The sequence below is a fragment of the Marmota marmota genome, unplaced genomic scaffold (genome assembly GCF_001458135.2).
Source record: "Marmota marmota marmota unplaced genomic scaffold, marMar, whole genome shotgun sequence".
Lineage (NCBI taxonomy): Eukaryota > Metazoa > Chordata > Mammalia > Rodentia > Sciuridae > Marmota > Marmota marmota.
In genome coordinates this window covers 6,407,496-6,427,494 of record NW_025999891.1, presented here as the reverse complement: position 1 = coordinate 6,427,494, position 19,999 = coordinate 6,407,496, and the positions used below count along the sequence as shown (strand labels likewise).

At 34.4% G+C, this 19,999-nt stretch overlaps 1 protein-coding gene across 7 annotated transcripts in view; it reads right to left on the bottom strand.

The window, feature by feature from the left end:
• Positions 1 to 1,008: 1,008 nt before the first annotated feature.
• Atad5 (ATPase family AAA domain containing 5) overlaps positions 1,009 to 19,999 on the bottom strand; it is a 57,504-nt gene continuing 38,513 nt past the window's right edge. For 4 of the 7 annotated variants that reach the window (XM_048794662.1, XM_048794653.1, XM_048794670.1 and 1 more), the window contains 9 exons: positions 18,437 to 18,613; positions 17,693 to 17,826; positions 17,094 to 17,187; positions 15,562 to 15,626; positions 8,330 to 8,510; positions 3,929 to 4,110; positions 2,753 to 3,606; positions 1,794 to 1,952; positions 1,009 to 1,687 (listed from right to left, as the gene is read on the bottom strand). In XM_048794662.1, the coding sequence (XP_048650619.1) occupies positions 1,609 to 1,687; positions 1,794 to 1,952; positions 2,753 to 3,606; positions 3,929 to 4,110; positions 8,330 to 8,510; positions 15,562 to 15,626; positions 17,094 to 17,187; positions 17,693 to 17,826; positions 18,437 to 18,613 (1,925 nt within the window). In that variant the 3' untranslated portion in view covers positions 1,009 to 1,608. The remainder of the gene's footprint in view (positions 1,688 to 1,793; positions 1,953 to 2,752; positions 3,607 to 3,928; positions 4,111 to 8,329; positions 8,511 to 15,561; positions 15,627 to 17,093; positions 17,188 to 17,692; positions 17,827 to 18,436; positions 18,614 to 19,999) is intronic. The other 3 variants (XM_048794657.1, XR_007344208.1, XR_007344210.1) reach the window with 3 other exon arrangements.

Here is a 19,999-nt window from a genome sequence, read left to right as displayed (position 1 = left end):
GGTGCACCACCCTGACTGCTGAAAGTTCTGGATCCTGGGTTCGAGGAATATGTTCCCCGTAAGGGCCACCAATTGTCGCGACCCCTCGCCAGCCAGGGAAACACGACACAGGATTCTTCTTTCAACAGTTTATTCAGGCCTTGAGTCATGTATCATCTTCTAGCGCCCGTGCCCGACACACCCAAGCACAGCTTAATAAAGCCCCCCGCATCCCAATCCTAAGCCGCTACATGGATCTCTCTCATAGGGTGGTAAGGGATTACGCGCCAACTCTCCATAAAAGGAGTTGTTTATCACAGACCACAGTGGAAGCCGGCGCCATCTTCTAATGGCGGCCACGGTCTATAAGAATGGCTTACCACAATAAGGTAAAAACATCTTCATATACATTTGTAAACAGGTATGCATCTATGCTTTTAAAAACTATAAAACGAGGATCCTTGAGTTAAAAATACAATTCATCAGCTAAAATCTCTAAATATTAACATAAACATTTGAAATATAGATACAGCAATTTTAAACACACCTGATTATCCAATTGCAAAATGATCTCAAGTGATGGGATATTTTAAAGTCTTATCACTAAAATAAAAATATATACTCCCTCCCCACCGCCAAATCAACCTTTCTGGGCATGGTAGCATGTGCCTACAATACCAGCTAGTTTGGAAGCTGAAGCACAATTGCTTGAGCCTATGAATTCTGGGCTAGCCTGGCCAACATAGCAAGACTCCTTATCAAACAATCGGGCTGGGGATGTAGCTCAGTGGTAGACCACTTGCCTAGCATACCTAAGGTCTTGGGTTCCATCCCCGGCACTGCAAAAACAAAACAAACTTTAACATTAAATAGAAATAGCTATTATGTAGAAACCTTATGGTAGAACCCCAGCTTGGCCAAAATAGATATATAAAATGTAAGAAAAATTTACAAAGCAAATGATTTGAGTTGGCAAAATATAGAAGATAGCACCCATGTGGGGGTCCTAAAAATAATTTAAGAAAACTATAATTTAGAATGTTGATTTTACTTTGTCAATATTCAATGATTCAATGGTAAAATATGCTGAAGGAGTATACTAGATAAAAACACCAGGAAGTTCTTATGTTTTTGGAAAATGAGGCATAATTTTCTTCCTAGGAAGTTAATTGTTGAGTATTACATATATAATTTTATGTTCTGTATTGTGTAAACTTATTTTAAAAAGATTACCATTTAGGCACTTCATATTTACAACTTGACAGAACACTGACACTTGTAAAGGGATGGATTACAGGTAACAGGAAAGGGAAAGATGATAGATTAGTTTTGTATTGAAACATCTTGAGAAATATCTTAGTGAACTCTACTTCCAATAAACAGCTCAGTCACATACAAAACAACATCAACAAAGCAAAACTAGATTATACAAAAATGCAGAAAAAAACTATGATCATATATACAATTTATAATCCAACTTTTTCACTTTAAATATTTGCACAATAAAAAAATACAAATAGTCTGTTTTAAATGTACATTAAGAGAAATAAACTCTTCCATGAAAATCAACATAATACAAAAATGCATCTAAAGGACCACATAATCTGTACAAGACATTAATGGAGAATATTAAGGGAATTCAGCTGCCAAAGTATTCACAGTCTCTTTTGGAATGTCAAGATGAATTCCTTCAAAATAGTGCAGAAACCTGTCAAAATTACAAAGAAAAATATAAGTTAACATTTTCATCTCTTGAGAATATTTATTAATCCTGAAATAGCTCTCTAAAATGTTATTTTTTATAGAGCCTTTACCTTCTTTTACTTTTTCCTTGTTCTTTTAGCTTCTCAATCCTACAGATGTTGCGGAGAACTGGCAGGTATTCAATTACACTAGCTTGTCTATTACCCAGGTTCAGAAGAGATCGACTAGAAAACACACTTTTAATGACTGATATCCTCTTCCAAGCACTGCTGGAAATTAAAAGTAATACATAATTTTTAAATGCCCAATAAAAATAACAATTGCAAACTTAACCAGTTTTTCTGCCTCTGATCTATACTGGATGATACTTCTAGATTAATTTCTTGTCATTAATTACTCTCATACATACTAAAAAATATATACATATATATTTTTTTCAATTTTTACTTTTTTTTTTGGTACCAGGGATTGAACTCAGGGGCACTTAACCCCACTGAGCCACATCTGCAGCCCTTTTTTAATATTTTATTTAGAGACAGGGTCTCACTGAGTTGCTTAGGCCCTTGCTAAATTGCTGAGGCTGGCTTTAACTGGCAATCCTCTTGCCTCAGCCTCCACAGCCACTGGGATTACAGGTATGTGCCACCACACCCAGCTCTTACTAAAAATCTTAATGGCTATCTGCTATCTGGCAAACGTGTTTCCCTGTCACTTAGGGGTTTTTCAAATCTAGCCCACCCTAATCTTCCTTAGAAATCACTCTGGTCTTCTTAATTTTCATTAGAAGCTACTTTATTATTTTTTAAAAAATATTTAATTTTTAGTTGTAGTTGGACACAATACCTTTATTTTATTTATTATTTTTATGTGATGCTGAGGATCGAACCCAAGGCCTTACACGGCTAGGCGAGCACTCCACCACTGAGCCACAACCCCAGCCCAGAAGCTACATTATTAATATGACTTAACATGATCAATAGCCCAGCATTTTAAAATTAGTAAGAATAAATAAACGAGTTATTTCCCCTTTGTCATTTATCTGAAAAATAAAAAGCAAAAGAAGACTTACTCTAAATCAATTGCTGACTGACTAAAGCATACATTATTGTGCTTTTGTGAAACACTAAAAGTAAGATCCTTGGTTGGATCTCTTCCTAATTTCTTGCAAGAATTCAAGGAGGATTCCAATGCTTTTGAAATAGTAGAAGAACATTTAGTAAAGGTAAGAGCTTCTGCAGTTGCCTTTAGTTCTCTAGAGCTTTGAGAAGTCCATCCATCATTACTCTCAAGACTAAACTCATCACAAAGTCCACTTTTAACCATTCCATCTGTCCAACGAAAGTCATTTTTCCCAAGTTCCTTCTGTTCCTTTATATCAGTTAAAAGGGCATCCAAGAAGGACATGTTATCCATAAACTCAGTGAGAGAATTTAAACAATGAGAGACAAGGACAGAACTTTTTTTCCCCGCTGGTGTTTTAGGAGGATGAGGAATAGATTCAATGCTAGACTCTAAACTATTGTTCAGGTTCTTTGTCCCTGAACTGCTGTCTCTGGTCTTGTTTTCTTCTAAATTTGAGGAAGATGCAGGTGATAGGTTAATAAATTCAGAAAAGTCCAAGTCATTGTCAAATAAATCACTATCATCTAGTGTCACGATCTTTTTCTTATGTTTCTTTTTCTGTGACTTATTCAATGGCCGCTCTCCTTCAGTACATTTCCTAGCAAGACACTTCATGCTCCTTGCTGCACTGGCATCCACATTTATTGATAAGCCACAAATGGTTTTTGATTCTGGAATGATATCAACTGGTAATGGTAGAATAAACTCAAGATTGCTATATAAAAAATCTACATCCTGCATGTGGAATTCTGTAAGAAGCTGGATGAGTTTATGCCATTCTTCCTTTGTAGTGATTTTGTGCTGAAAAGCAATTTTGAATACAGAAATGTTATAACAGTACATAGTTTGAATGTTTTTCTACAGATATAAATATAGTGTTTTCTATCTTTAAATACTTAGTCACTTACCTCTTAAAATTTTATTAGACTCCACTTAATACATGAAAATAGAACTGAGTCTAAAAACTAAATTTAGACTGCTAATTTGGAGAAATTAAATGTTCTAATATTTAGTAATATACACCAATTCAATAATTAAAAGTCTTTTAACAGCTACTCTGAAATTGTTGTTTTACAGATGACAAGGAATATAAATGTAACATTCCAAATACACATTAAAATACCTTTAAAAATGAAAATAAGTCTTCAGATGGGGAAAAAATGTTCTTGAGTCCAAACAAGGTCTCAACACAGCCAGTGTCACATTTGGGAAGGTCCACATGATTGCTTTTGGTATTTCTAGTGTTATTTTTGGAAGCAGGGCCATCTTCAGAGCAAGCTAGTTGTTTATTTCTGCTACTTCCTCCTACAATAAAAGAAAAAGCTATACATATTTAAAACAAATTTTATCAAACAATTAGATGCTTTGACACTCTTTGGACCCATATTCCACTTTGTTTTCTATATATGCATTTAATTTTTCAAGAGAATACCTACATCAAATAAGGTGATGATGGCTTTCAATACAACTCAAAAGAAAAAGTGCAAAGACTGAATGGGTAAAAAAAATCAGGTAAAAATTACCTATTAAATTCATAAAAGACATGCAATAGAAGGTTTGGTGGTGCACCCCTGTAATCCTTGGGCAGGCTGAAGCAGGAGGACCACGAGTTCAAGGACAGCCTGGGCAACTCTCTGGGACCCTGATTCAAAATGTAAAAAAGGCTGGGGATGTAATTCAGTGGTAGATCACCCTTGGGTTCAATCCCCAGTATTAATCAATCAATAAATAAAATGTAAACTGCTGAAGTTGTAGCTTAGTGGCAGAGGACCTACTTAGCATGAAAAAAGCCCTGGGTTCAAAACCTAGGACTACAAGGGGGAAAAAGATGTGCAATTTCTCTAGTGATCACAGAAATGCAAATTTAAAGTTAAATACTGTCCATGTTTCACCTTTTAAACTGGTAAGATTAAAAAGATTGAAAATTGCTGGGCACAGTGGCACAATGTCTGTAATCCCAGCAACTCATGAGGCTGAGGTTAGAGGACTACTAGTTCAAAAGCCAGCCTCAGCAATTTAATGAGTACCTGTATCAAAATCAAAAAATAAAAAGGACTGGGGATGTGACTTAGTTATTAAGCACCCCTAGGTTAAATCTGCAGTACCAAAAAAAGAGTGGGGGGAGAATGAAAAAGACTGGTAATCTAGTTCTATCAATATACACAGCTGGGCGTGGTGGCAGACACCTATAATCCCAGGGGATTGGGAGGTTGAGGCAGGAAGATAGCAAGTTCCAAGACAGCCTTAGCAACAGCGAGGCACTAAGAAACTCAGTGAGATCCTGTCTCTAAATAAAATACAAATAGGCTGGGGATGTGGCTCAGGGGTCAAGTGCCCCTGAGTTCAATCCCTGGTAATAACCACCCCCACAAAAAGAAGGTGGTGCATGCTTGTAATTCCAGCGGCTCGGGAGGCTGAGACACGAGGATCACAAGTTCCAAGCTAGCCTCAGCAAAAGTGAGGCACTGAGCAACTCAGTGAGACCCTGTCTCTAAATAAAATACAAAATAGGGCTGGGGATGTGGCTCAGTGGTCAAGTGCCCCTGAATTCAATCCCTGACACCAATAAATAAATAAACCAAAAAGCAAATAAACAAATAAATTTATAAATAAATAAATAAGCAAGCAAGCAATGGATAAATAAATAAATAAATAAATAAGTTCTCTTAAAAAAAAAAAGATTCCGTGATTAGAACTGGGGATATAGCTTAGTGGCAGAGTGCTTGCCTAGCATGTGTGAGGCCTGTGTTTAATTCTCAATATGTCCTCCTCGCAAAATAAAATTCCAAAAATTTACTTAAAAGAAATTAACTAGGACTGGGGATTTGGCTTAGTGGTAGAACGCTTGCCTAGCATGTGTGAGGCACTGGGTTCAATTCTCAGCACCACATATAAACAGATGAATAAAATTAAGGTCCATCAACATCTTAAAAAAAAAAAACTAGGAGGCTGGAGGTGTAGCTCAGTGGTACAGCACTTGCCAAACACATATAGGGCCCTAGTTCAGTGCCCAGCACAGTAATAACAAAACAAAAACATAACAATACATATAAAATCATATATATATATATGATGTACAAACTTTGCTAAGTTTGTAGCAATATTATATATGATTAGATATAAAGGTCTAATGGGTGCTACCTTTAATAAGTAGAGGAAGGGGCTGAGGCTATAGCTCAGTGGCAGAGTGCTTACCTGATCCTTAGCACCACATGGAAATAAATACATAAAATAAAGGTATTATGTCCATCTACAACTAAAAAAAAAAAGTGGTAGTAGAGAAATAATTTTATTTATATATATTTGAATTGCCAACGATGGCCTTAATCTTGAGATCCTCCTGTCGTGGCTTCTTGAGTAACTAAGAATATAGGTACACACTACCACCTTGGGCAGTCTCTGTGTTTCTTTAAAAGCAGGAATGAAAATGTAAGATCTTCAAAGAAACTGTGTTATACTTAGATTCTGCTTTCTAAAGTTCTTCTTCTTCTTCTTTTTTTTTTTTTAGTTTCAGGTGGACACAATATGTTTATTTTATTTTTATTTGTTGCTGAGGATTGAAGCTAGTACCTCAAACATGCTAGGCAAGCACTCTACCACTGAGCCCCAACCCTGGCCAGTGCTTTCTGAAGTTCTTAAGGGGGGTGGTATAGTGCTTGCCCAGTGCTTGATACCTAGTACTGCCAAAAAAAAAAAAAAAAAAGTTCTTGGGTATGGCAATTTATATCGAGTGGCATGGCAATTGTTATTATTAACTCATTTTTTAAAAAAAAAATATATATAGATTTTTAAATTTTTAATATTTATTTTTTAGTTTTCGGCGGACACAACATCTTTGTTTGTATGTGGTGCTGAGGATCGAACCCAGGCCGCACGCATGCCAGGTAAGTGCGCTACCGCTTGAGCCACATCCCCAGCCCCTAAAAATATTTTTTTTAGTTGTAAGTGGACACAATACCTTTATTTTATTTATTTATATGTGGTGCCGAGGACTGAACCCAGTGCCTCACAGGTGCTAGGCAAACACTCTACAGCTGAGCTACAACCCCAGCCCCAACTCATTTGTTTTTAATACCAGGATGTTTCCCATTTTCTATTTATTATATTTACCTTTTGAGAAATAGTTAAAGCTATCAGCTTACATTGAATTAAACATCGAGGTATGTCTACTTTGAAAAAAAACAATATGTAAAAATTCTGAGCTTATTAGAGGCAAAAAATTATAGGGCATTAATATTATAGAACTTCATCTTGGTTCTACTTAAATATGTATTTCCCAGATCAGAATCTGAACCTACATAACAGGGTCTATGGAGCATGGAAAGCACAAACTAGCAACTTCTTCAGGGAAGAAACATGGCTTACTCATGATAACACAGCACCTGGCACAGAGAAAGTATTCAATAAGTGTCTGTGCTTTGAGTTAAGTCACCATGAAGACTGAAAAGCAATAAGAAACAAAAGCACTTCTGAAATAAAGTTCTTGGGAAACATAGAATTACAGATTACTAAATAAGCTAAAAGGAAGCTTATTTACAATAGTCACATAAAAAGAATGAGATGTATCTATATACACTGATGTACAGACATCACCAATATGCCTTTTTAAAAAATTTTATTTATATGCAGTGTTGAGAATTGAACTTAGTGCTTCACACATGCTAGGCAAGTGCTCTACCACTGAGCCACAACCCTAGCCACCAATATGACTTTAATAAGTGAAAAAAGGAAGTTGCTAAGTAATAATTATAATTCTATTTATTTTATACCAAACATGTTTATAAACATATAAATAACAGTTTAGAAAATTAAACAATCAAATGTTTGAGGAGGTAGGAAATGGGGGGGGGGGTTGTTTTTTGCTTTGCAGTGTTGGAGATGGAATCTAAGTCCTTGCATATGTTAGGCAAGTGCTTTACCACTGAGCTACAACCAGTTACTTTTAAAATCTTAGAACAACTACACAATCAAAAGCAATTTCCAGATTATCTAGCTTAAACTTCTAATTTTCCAGATGAAGAAACAAGTTCAAAGAGGTAGATTGAATTTTGGAGGTTACACAGAAAGGAGAGAAAAGGCAGGAGAAGATCTGTTTCTAGGATCAGTTTAATAATCTTAATCACTTACTTGTAAAGTTCACAAAACTTCTTATGAGCAAAGCTGAGATATGTATATGTATTTTGAAGATTAGCATGATAACTAGATGGTCAAAAATTTTAGTCTTTTAAATATTTTGATATATATTTTAAAATTAGGTCCTGCCAGGTGTGGTGGTGCATGCCTAATAATCTCAGCAATTTGGAGACTGAGGCAGAAGGATCACAAGTTTGAGGTCAGCCTTGGCAATTCAGTAAGACCTTGCCTCAAAATAAAAGTAAAAATAGGGCTGGGAGTGTAGCTCAGTAGTAGAGTGCCCCTGGGTTAAATCTCTAGTACAACCACATAATACATAATACAGACAGACAGACAGACAGACAGTCTCATAATGGAAATTTCTCTTATAACATATAACATATGGACTTACGACAATGAGATAATGGCCTTTCTTCTAAAAATCCACCTCCGCTTCTAATCCAAAATTGTAGGTAAAGGATACTTTTTCTGATATCACAACCATTTGCAGTTAACAAGGTTACAAAGTCTTTTACATCAGTTCTGAAATTTTCAGTTAAACATATCATTTGTAGGTAGGTGGCAACATTTAGCTTAAAAACAGGGACAGAGTGGGAGAGAAAGAGAAACATGGTTAGTTGCAATTAATAGAAAGAAATACAGCAATAATAAATCTAAACATTATCTAAAAGAAATTTTGCTATAGTTCACAATATTTTAAAGAACGAAATTGCTCTAAAACATATAAAGCAATATACCAAATGAAAGGCATATATACATATACTATTTCTATTTATTGTATATAATCCAGGATAGCCAGGAAACTTTTATAGAAGGTTCTCCAATCTGAACACATTTTACAAATCTTGAAAAACCCTTAGGATTGTGTAATGGTATAGCTCAAGAGAATATTTCATAGCCATCAAAATTATGAATACTATAACAACACTGAAAAACACATGATTTTTTAAAACTGCAATTAGGAAACTATCAACAAGTGCATAAAAGCATATATGTATTAGGTGTGTGGTGTGTACCTAAAATCCTAGCTTACTCTGGAGGCTGAGGCAGGAGGATCACAAATTCAAGGCCACCTTGGGGAACTTAGCAAGACCCTGATTCAAAATAAAAAAAATAAAGAGGGCTAAGGATTTAGCTCAGTGGTACTTCATCCGTTGGTTCAATCCATGGAACTTCAAAAAAGGAAAAATAAAAAATATATATGTACGTAAATAAGAAATAAAAGGGGAAAAATCTAAAACATTTTATTTGTTATGAGTTAACAGACAAAAAGAATTCTTTCATTTTATTTAGTATTCCAGTAGTATGTATGGTTTATAAAATATATGTGTGTGCATATATGGACATATATATATGTACAATTCTCTTTACATTGTTTCCTATGGAAAAAATTTTTTTACCTTGAAAACTAAAAGAAATAAATTGTACTTAAATTTCATAAATCATTATTGCATTTTCACTATACTAAATAAGGCAAGTAAAAAAAATATCCCTTTGAATTGTTTGCCTTTATTCTACAAATATACATTTACTCTTGCATACTTCTGGGATTTATGTTTACCATAAATTGGGAATTCTATATCCAATATCGGAGTAGTGAATACCAGGAAAACCTGGCCTGTGTAAATAACTATAAACTTATAATTAACTGCAAATAAATTAGCCACCTGAAAGTACAAGACAGTGAACAAAAGTAGAGAAAACTGAAGAGGGATTCATTAAATGGCCCTGGGTGAATCCCCTCTACCCCTTTAATTATTTTTGAGGGAATGCTGCAGCAGGGTGGATAAAATTCAGAGAGCAACTCCCAGCTACTGACTTAAAGAACTGGAGGACAAAGTCTGGAATGATATCAGTGTTTGAAAGAGAGGAAAGGATCCAGAAGGTAAAGAAACAGAAATTCTAGCCAACAGGACACAAATCTGGCCTCTCTAAAAACAGCCCAACTGAAACTACAGGGACCAAGCACAAATTTGTGCTGCAATAAACTGCAGGCAAATGGTTGTTCAGAGGAACTATCAGGATCCGGGTATCCATAATATCATTCACAAAGTCCAGGAGGAAAATCTAAACAGACACATGAAAATTAGAAAAATAACCAATACTTTAGAGACATGGTAATCAAGAGCAACTGAACACAAGATAATACAGATATTGGAATAGGTAGATAAGGATTTTTTTTTTTTAAAGATAGTAAAATTGCCAATAATGGTGGCACACACCTGTAATCCCAGCTACTCATGAGGCTTGAGGAGGAATTTCAAGTTCCAGGCCAGCCCCAGCAATTTAGTGAGACCCTGTCTCAAAGTGAAAAACTTAAAGGCTGGAATGTAGCTCCGTGGTATAGCACCCTGGATCCACTCAATCCCTAGGACCCTCCCACTTTCCCTCCAAAGAATAAAGTCTACAGGAGCATTAGAAACATGAAATACCAAAGAATAAGTTTAAAGAAAGGTTTGTTATGCCTCTAAAAACCACCAATACTGTTTAAAAAAAATCAAAGATAAATAAATGGTGAACTCTACCATGTTCATTAACTGAAAAATTCAATATTGAGATGCCAATTTTCTCTCAAATTGATTTATGAATGTAACATAATTCCCATCAAAATGCTGGAAGTCGTTTTTTGGTATCAGGGATTAAACCCAGAGGTGCTTAACCACTGAGCTATATCCTCATCCCCTTTTTTTTGGGTGGGGGGTACTGGGGATTGAACTCAGGGGCACTCAACCACTGAGCCACATCCCCAGCACTGTTTTGGACTAAAAAAAAAAAAAAAAAGTTTTTGTTTTTGTTTTTGTTTTTGTAGTAGTAGATGGACAGAATTGCCTTTATTTTATTTTTATGTGGCACTAAGGCTCAAACCCAGTGCCTCACATATGCTAGACAAGTGCTCTGCCATTGAGCCACAGGCCCAACCCCCTATTTTGTATTTTATTTAGAGACAGGGTCTCACTGAGTTGCTTAGTGCCTCGTTTATCCTGAGGCTGGCTTGGAACTTGCTATCCTCCTGCCTCAGCCTCCTGAGCTGCTGGGATTATAGGCATGTGCCACCAGACCCAGCTCTGGCAGTCTTTTTTAAAGTAAAAAACAAGTTAGAGGTAAGTTTAGTGGTCACATGTGTGCTTGACATGCGTGAGGCCCTGGGTTCAAGCCTCAATACTTAAAAAAGAAAGAGCAAGGAACTTAGAAAAACCAAAACAACTTGAAGAATGACCAGACTCGGGAACAAACTATCAGATATCAACATTAACTATAAAGTCATCAAAATTAAGAAATATGGTAAAGACAGGTGTGGTAGCAAACACCTATAATCCTAGTACTAAGGGAAGAGGCTGAAGTGAGAGGATCTCTTGAGTCCAGGAGCCTGAGATCAGACTGAGTGAAACTCTGTCTTAAAGAAAGCAAAAGTATGTTGGCAATAATGACAAATACATCGGTGCAACCAAATAAATAATCCTGAAAGAGATTGACATGTGTGTACAGAACTAAAATTATTTTTTAATATACCAAAGCAATTAAATGGGGGAAAGTAGATTATATTCAGTAAATAAGGGTAGGAACCAGTGGAAATCCATGAGAAAAGAGAAATTTTGACTACTATTCTATGCCAATCACAGAATTTAATTTGAAATTGATGATAGACTGAAATGAGAAAACTAAAAATATTAAAAATATTTAAATATTAAAAAGATACAAGAAATGTAAGGAATTATATTCATAATAGTATTGTATGCTATTAAAATCAGAAAAAATCAGATAAAATCAACTGATCAAGAGAATATGGCAATCCCAAATATAAATGCATAAAATAGTAGAGCTTTAAAATCTATGAAGCATCCCAGTGACTTGGGAGACTGAGACAGGAAGATCACAAGTTCGAGGGCAGCCTCAGCAACTTAGTGAGACCCTGTCTCAAAATAAAAAAATGAAAAGGGCTGGTAATGTAGCTCAGTGGTAAAGTGCCCATGGGTTAGATGCCCATCACCCCTGCCCCCCCCAAAAAAAAATTTATGAAGCAAAACCTGATAGAATTAAAAATAAAAATAGATAAATCCAGGGCTGGGGTTGTGGCTCAGTGGTAGAGCGCTTGCCTAGCACGTGTGAGGCACTGGGTTCGAACCTCAGCACCACATATAAATAAATAAATAAAAGTCCATCAATAACTAAAAAAATTAATATATATTTATATATAAATCTATAATCAAAGATCAAGTTTTAATGTTTTTCCCTCATCAAATAATTGAATAATAAGTAGTAGAAAGGCTAATGGCCATCCTAACAGGTGTGAGATGATATCATATTGTGGTTTAATCTGCATTTCCCTAATGACTAGTGATAATCAACATCTTTTCATATACCTGTTGGCCATATGTATTTTTTTTTTTATTTTTTGGAGAAATGTTTATTCAAGTCACTGGCTCATTTTAAAAACCTGGTTGTTTATTTTGGTATTGAGTTGTAGGAATTCCTTATGGTTTGGCTCTTAAGCCCTTATTAGATAGTTGATAAATTTATTTCCACTCTATACTTTACTGTTCACTCTGTTGATTTTTTTCTCCATATTGCAGGAGCTATTTGATATAGCTCAGGTGCTCCGGCCATTGTGGTGCCATCTTCAATGAGGCCTTCACAAGAGCTGAGCAGAAGCTGGCACTATTCCATTGGACCTCCATATTTGGAGCTAAATTAAACCTCCTTTCTTTATAAAATTACACAACTTCAGATATTTCCTTATAGTAACAGAAATTGATACACCAAGGACTCAATTTAACAAAATATGTGCAAAGTATGTACAATTAAAATTATAAAACCTTGCTTATAGAAATTAACACCTCCCTTCATGAATCAGAAGACTCAATATTGTTTAATGTCAGTTTTACAAAAATTCATCTGTAAATATAATGCAATACCTAGAATAAACTATAAAGTTGACAAGCTGTTTCTAAAATTAATAGAGAGAAATGAATAAGACATACAATAGCTAGAACAATTCCATAAAAAACAAATTTGGGGGCTGGGGTTGTGGCTCAGTGGTAGAGCACTTGCCTAGCATGTTGAGACACTGGGTTTGATCCTCAGCATCACATAAAAATAAATAAAATAAAGTCATGTCCATCTACAATTAAAAATTTTTTAAAAAATGACTTCATTAGAAGTAACCCATATGTCTATCAACAGGTGAAATGATAAACACACTGAGGTACATCCATATGATAGAACACTGCTAACTTAAAAGAGGAAAAAAAAAAAAAGGACACATTACATGACTAAATATTAAAAAAAAGTTTTATGAGACCCTATCTCAAAATAAAATATAAAAATGGCTGAGGATGTGGCTTAGTGGTTAAGTGCTCCTGGATTCCATCCCTGGTTTAAAAAAAAAAAGAAAAAGATTTCACTTACATTAAATTCTATAATAAGCATAACTACAGTGACAGAAAAACAGACTGTAGTTGACAGGGCTTAGGAGTAGGGGAAGGGTCTAAACACAATGGAATCTTTGAGGTGATGTTCATTTTGTTCCTTTTTTTATTTTATTTTTTTTATTATTTTTTTTAATGCAAAGCCCACATTTAAGATTCTACCAAAGCCTCAATTTAAGGAGAGCATGGATTACTAAAAACATCCATGTCTACGTTGCCTAATGCTTTCAAATTTCAATCCTATTGGTAACTACATACTTGTTTCTTCCTAAGATTATATATTCAACCACCCCCCTGTTGAAAATATTTCTTTTCTTTTCTTTTTTTTTAGAGAGAGAGAATTTTTTTTTTTAGTATTTATTTTTCAGTTTTTGGTGGACACAACATCTTTATTTTTATGTGGTGCTGAGGATCGAACCCAGCGCCCTGCGCATGCCAGGCGAGCTCGTTACTGCTTGAGCCACATCCCCAGCCCTGTTGAAAATATTTCTAATCCTATCACTCACTTTATACTTTGTCTGATCTCCTAACTTATATATTGATATCTATTTTCCTACATATTTTCCCAAGTACATTCTTGTGACTGACTCTTCAATGTGTGCTGACATTTACATTCACTCTCTAACAGAAATCCTACTTCAAAAGGACTTTTGTTTCTTTTTTTAAAGTCATGGTCTCACTGTGTTGTCCAAATTGGCCCAGAATTCACATGGACCTCCCAAATAGCTAGAATTACTTGATGTATGCTACCACATCACACTTAAAATATGTTCAAATCTTGATGCACATGTCCAATAGCTACATTTTGTCAAACTCATTGAACAATACACTTAGACTGAATAAATTTTACTATTATGTAAATTATTTTTCAATAAAGTAATTAACAAAAACCACATGAACACAAACACAGATGAATAACATCATTGTGGCTAAAGTTAAAAAAAGACTGATAACTGCAATTCTCATGCACAGACCTATTTGGCAGATTCTTTTTTTTTTTTTTTGGCAGCACTGGAATTAAAAACAGGGTATTCAACCATTATGCAATATCCCCAAGCCCTATTTAATTTTTATTTTGAGGGCTGAGGATGTGGCTCAAGCGGTAGCACGCTTGCCTGGCATGCGTGCGGCCCGGGTTCGATCCTCAGCACCACATACAAACAAAGACGTTGTGTCCGCTGAAAACTAAAAAATAAATATTAAAATTCTCAAAAAAAAATATTAAAAAAAATAAAAAAATAATAATAATTTTTGTTTTGAGACAGGATCTTGCTAAGTTGCCCAGGCTGGCCTTGCCATCCTCTGCCTCAGCCTCCTGAGTTGCTAGCATTAGAGATACATACCATTGCACCTGGTTTATCTGGCAGACTCTAAAAAACAATTAAACAAATACCTACTGCATATGACTCAACAATTCCACAAACAGAACAGCATGGATGAATCCAAAAAACCTGGTGTTGAATGAAAGAAGCTAGATACGAAAGGGTGCTTAATGTTTGTTTCCTATTATTTGAAATTTCAAAACTAATCTCAATTAATAGACATTAACATGAAGAAGTTTTATGGGGTGAGAGAATTATTCTGTATCCAAATTGTAGTAATGGTTTCATGAATCTATATAGGTATTAAAGATCATAGAACATAACACCCAAAGAAGTCAATTTCAATGTATGTCATTTTAAAATTAAAGAATTTTTTTTTCCAAAGGTTAAAAGAAAAAATAAACAAAGTGCAATGTTCATCAGTGAAGAAAACCAGAAAAGGAATAATGGTTACTTCTAGTTGGGAAGGTCATGCTGACCAGAAGGCCATTAGGAAGTTTAGAAGGTGATGGAAGTGTTCTATATTTTGATCTCAGTGATGATTTTTGGGGGCTTTTACATATGTTAACATTCATTGAACAGTACATCTAAGAAAGTTCAAATTTCAACTATATTTATGTTTTCCCTTAATTAGGTACTATTATTGGGAGGGGGGGGGAACCCAAATGAACATTTGAATACAGAAAAAATTTAATTATTTTTTAGAAATCTTTTTTTAAGGAAAAAAAAAAAGCCAGAAGTTCCCTAAAACTAACAAAAGTTGTAATATATCCCTTAGCAAACACATTTTTAAATTATGATATCTAAATTTAATAAGAAATCACTTTCACATAATTATGGTGTATAATCTATGATCATCAAAATTCAAAACTTACCAGAGAAGGAGTACTGAAATTGATTTCTTCAAAGCAGCCATCAAACAGTAAACTAAATGTTGGATCTACAGGGAAAAAAAAAAAAATTAAACATTAACACCATTAAGTAACTTTTCCCAGTTATACTTGTCTATCAAAATATTAAACATTTCATTAATAATGAAAGTACAGTAGTCTACCCTTAGCCATGGTTTTGCTTTCTGCAGTTTCAGTTACTTACAGTCAATGATGATCCAAAGATATTAAGTAGAAAACTGTAAAACTAAACAATTCATAAATTTTAAATTTTCATGACATGATGAGTAATGTGATGAAATCTCAAGCTATCCTGCTTGAGATGAATCATCACTTCATTAGGTATATCCATGCTGTATATGCTTCCCTTCTGTCAGTCATTTAGTTCTTGGTTATCAAATTGATTTCTGTGGCTATCACAGCGCTTGCATTCAAATAACTCTTATTTTACTTAATAATGGTCCCAAAGTCCAAAGAGTAATTTTTTACAGTATATTGTTGTAATTATTCTAATTGATTCTTTGTTGTTAATCTGTTACTGTGCTTACTTATAAATTTAACTTATTATATAGGGCTCAGTGCTACTTGATATTTCAGGTATCCACTGGGGGTTTTGGAAGTATCCTCAGCAGGTAAGGGGAGTCTACTAAACAATAATACCATGCACATCACTGATCCTTATGGAACTAACTTTCCATCTTGACCTAAAGTAATTATGATCTTTTAATTAAACTACCACCTTATGATGAACAGGATTTTTATAAATATTTTTAGAACACAATCACTGTTAAATGGGCCATCAATTTGTAGGTAAAATCTAAAACATACACATTTTCCTAGAAGTCTATGGCAGAGCTAGTCTCCTGAATAATGCAATGAAAAATATTAGACAAAAATGAAAATATAATATTTGTAATTTTTTTTAAAAGAAAGGAAATTGTACGAGTTTTGAAAACTATGCAATGCTAATTCCCGAGAAAGGAGATTCTGTTAGGTTGATGATAGCTTACTTTAGCTAAAATGTGCAATAATCCATATTGGAAGTGTCATAAGGGGCTTAAATTCAATGTTAAGTAACTGTAGAAAGGACTAGAAAATGAGGTCTGCTGATCTAATTACAGATACAATGAAGAAGAAAGAAAATGATCTGATATTTTTTCCTATTGTAACACTAGCTAATCCATAAATCTATCTGTGTTCCAGGCTGTGATCAGCTTACTAAATATCTAATACTCAACATGGTTATCCAATGTAGTACCTATTTTTAAAAAGTCATTGCTATTTGTGAAATAATACAATAGTTTTTAATTACCGAAGGTTGCAAATCAATTTTTTTTTTCCTTCAAATTTGAAGAATCCTTAAGATATCCACTTGCCTCAGTCTACAGAGCAGCTGGGACTATAGGTACACCTCACTGTGTGGACCAGTCAACTAATTTTTAAAGGAACAAAAGTAGAGGCTTTCCTAAACATTTTAACCAAAAGTAATTTTTTGTACTAAAATCATTGTTACATACCACTTGTAGTAAGGATTACAGGTCGTTTCGTTGTTGCCATGAATGTTTTGATTGCATTCAAAAAACCAGCATCTTCATCAAAAATGACATCAACCTACAAACCATTTATTAGAATATTAACAAGTAACAAAATACTTACTAGATCTCAATTATGTATACACAGTAAAAATACTATACGCCTGTGAGAGACAAAATTTATTAATTTTTAAAAAAGTATTGTCAGCCCATGATGAAAGCTTATATCTTATAAAGTTTTTTTGATTATCAAATATTAAACATTAAAACCAAAAAAAATGCAGTCACCTGTAAGTGGATAGATGAAGGTCAGAATAATTTCTATGATCATTAAATAATTAGTAACATTGAATTGCATTAATTATCTTCCTAAAAAAATTCAAGAGATAACAGTTTCATTTGCTTTAATCAAATAGATTGGCTGGGGATGGAGCTCAGTGATAGAGCACTTAACTAGCCTGTGTAAGACACTGAGTTCAATCCCCAGCACCATGGGAGGAATGAGAGAGAGAGAGAGAGAGAGAGTATCTTTTTAAAGAAATTTTTACCAAGATGTCATGAATGTTGTACCTCTGTAAGCCTACCTCCTCAAAAAGAATAAGAGATGTTGCATTTTTCCTGTTGGGTTCTTCAGCTCCAAATTCTTTGACGTTTGAATTAGGTACACTTGCAGATTTAGTCTGAGTAATTTGCTTCTGTTCCAAAGAATTTTTAATTCCTGAATAAATAAAATATTGCTATTTTAGGCAAAAATCAACATTTTTGGCTTACACATACTAGGCAAGTGTTTTACCATTAAGCTACATCCTCAGTCCTTTTCATTATTATTTTTTTAAATTTTGAGATGGTCATATTAAGTTACATAGATTGCCCTTGAACTTGAGGTGGTTCCTGAAACAGCTCCTCAAGTAAATAGCCAGTAAAATAAAGTTGTGGCTCCAGGGTAGAGCACTTGCCTTGCATGTGTGAGGCCCTGGCTTTGAGTCTCAGCACCATATATAAATAAAATAAAGGTCCATTATAACTAAAATAAATATACATTTAAAAAAAACTGAAACAGAACTTCTATATGTAGAATCTTCAGTATAATTCAGCTTTCAATAACAGCAATAGGAACTCATGAAATATCTGCATATTTTCATGTATCCGGACCATTATTATTAAAAAATGCCAAGTTTGGGCTAGGGTTGTGGCTCAGTGGTACAGCACTTGCCTAGCATGTGTAAGGCACTGGGTTTGATTCTCTGCACTGTATATAAATAAAGTCCATTGACAACTAAAAAAATAAAAATAAAATGCCAAGTTTATTTGTCAATTTAATGATTTACCTTTATTACTTTCCAGAAGTTCTCCTATTTCTTCATTATTTTTGGACTTGGAAGATACTTTAAAGTAATTTGCCAAAGTTTTAGGGGGAATTCCTCGCTTCTGCCCATTACTTTTTGGTGATGATGGAGGAAGTTTCCTTGGTGAAGTAACAACTTTCTTAGGAGAGTTTAATTTTTCTGCACAAAACAAACTGTGTTTAAGGATAAACATTCTAAAACTATACAGGTAGCAAGATTGTATATTTCTCCTTATCAGGTAAAAATCAAAGATACAGAAATTTTCTTTCATTCTTACATTCAAATGCTCAATGCAGTAAAAAAAATCACTATATTGTTACTTATGCCCACATAGAGAAGGCAAACCAACCATTTGGAAAACGGAAAATTTGGAAAACACTCTTTTCCAAAGAAATACATATTTTTGAAACAAGTAATGATCACAATCCCTTTAGTGAGTTGCTCAACATTTGCTTGAGGTCAGAAGAGGATAGAGGAAAAAATGACAACAGAACATAAATTTTATTGTTCAACTTCAGCTTATCCCTATTGTAAATTGACTTTAGAAGCAAGAAATATATATTTCTAAAGATGCTTTGGAGGATAGAGTTAAAAAAATAAATTACTGATCTCTACCCCCAGAAGCCCCAAGGCATTAATTCCAGAGCATATGTTCTTTTTCTATCCAAAGAAATAGAAAAATACAATCCATAATAAAGAAAAAACAATCAATTGAAAAACCAAACCAGAGACAATACAGATAATAGATATACATAGATTAAAAATATTAAAATAGTTACTGTCATTGTACTCCTTATGTTCAAAAACCTCTATGTCTATGTGGCACACACCTGTAATCCCAGCAACTCAGGAAGCTGAGGCAGGAGAATGGAATGTTCAAAGCCAGCCTCAGAAACTTAGTGAGGCCCTAAGCAATTAGCAGGACTGTGTCTCAAAATAAAAAATAAAAACAGACTGGGGATGTGGTTCAGTGGCTGAATAACCTTGGGTTCAATCCCCAGTACAAAAAACAAAAAAAAAACAACTATATACTCTATGTATGTATAATATGTCAAAATGTGCTCTACTGTCATGTATATCTAAAAAGAACAAATGAAAAAAAAAAAAACTATTGGAAAGACTGAGTACATGTTAAGTAGAAACACATCAGAGTAAAATAGACCCAAATAAAAAGTACAGAAATGGGCTGAGGATATAGCTCAGGTGGTAGCATGCTTGCCTTGCATGCACAAGGCCCTGGGTTTGATCCCCAGCACCACAAAAAAAAAAAAAAATTACAGAAATGAAAACTACACTATGGCACTGAAAGCATATTAGATACTGCAGGAGAAAAGGTCTGTAAACTTGAGTAAATAGTAATAATTATTCAAACTGAAACACAAAGAGGATGAAGATTGAAAAAATGAACAAAACATCAGAGAGGCCAGGCACAGTGATGTGACTAGAGAGGCTGAGGCAGGAGGATCGCAAGTTCCAGGCCAGCCTCAGCAACTTAGGAGACCCTGTCTCAAAATAACAATAAAAAAAAAAAAAAAAAAAAAAAAA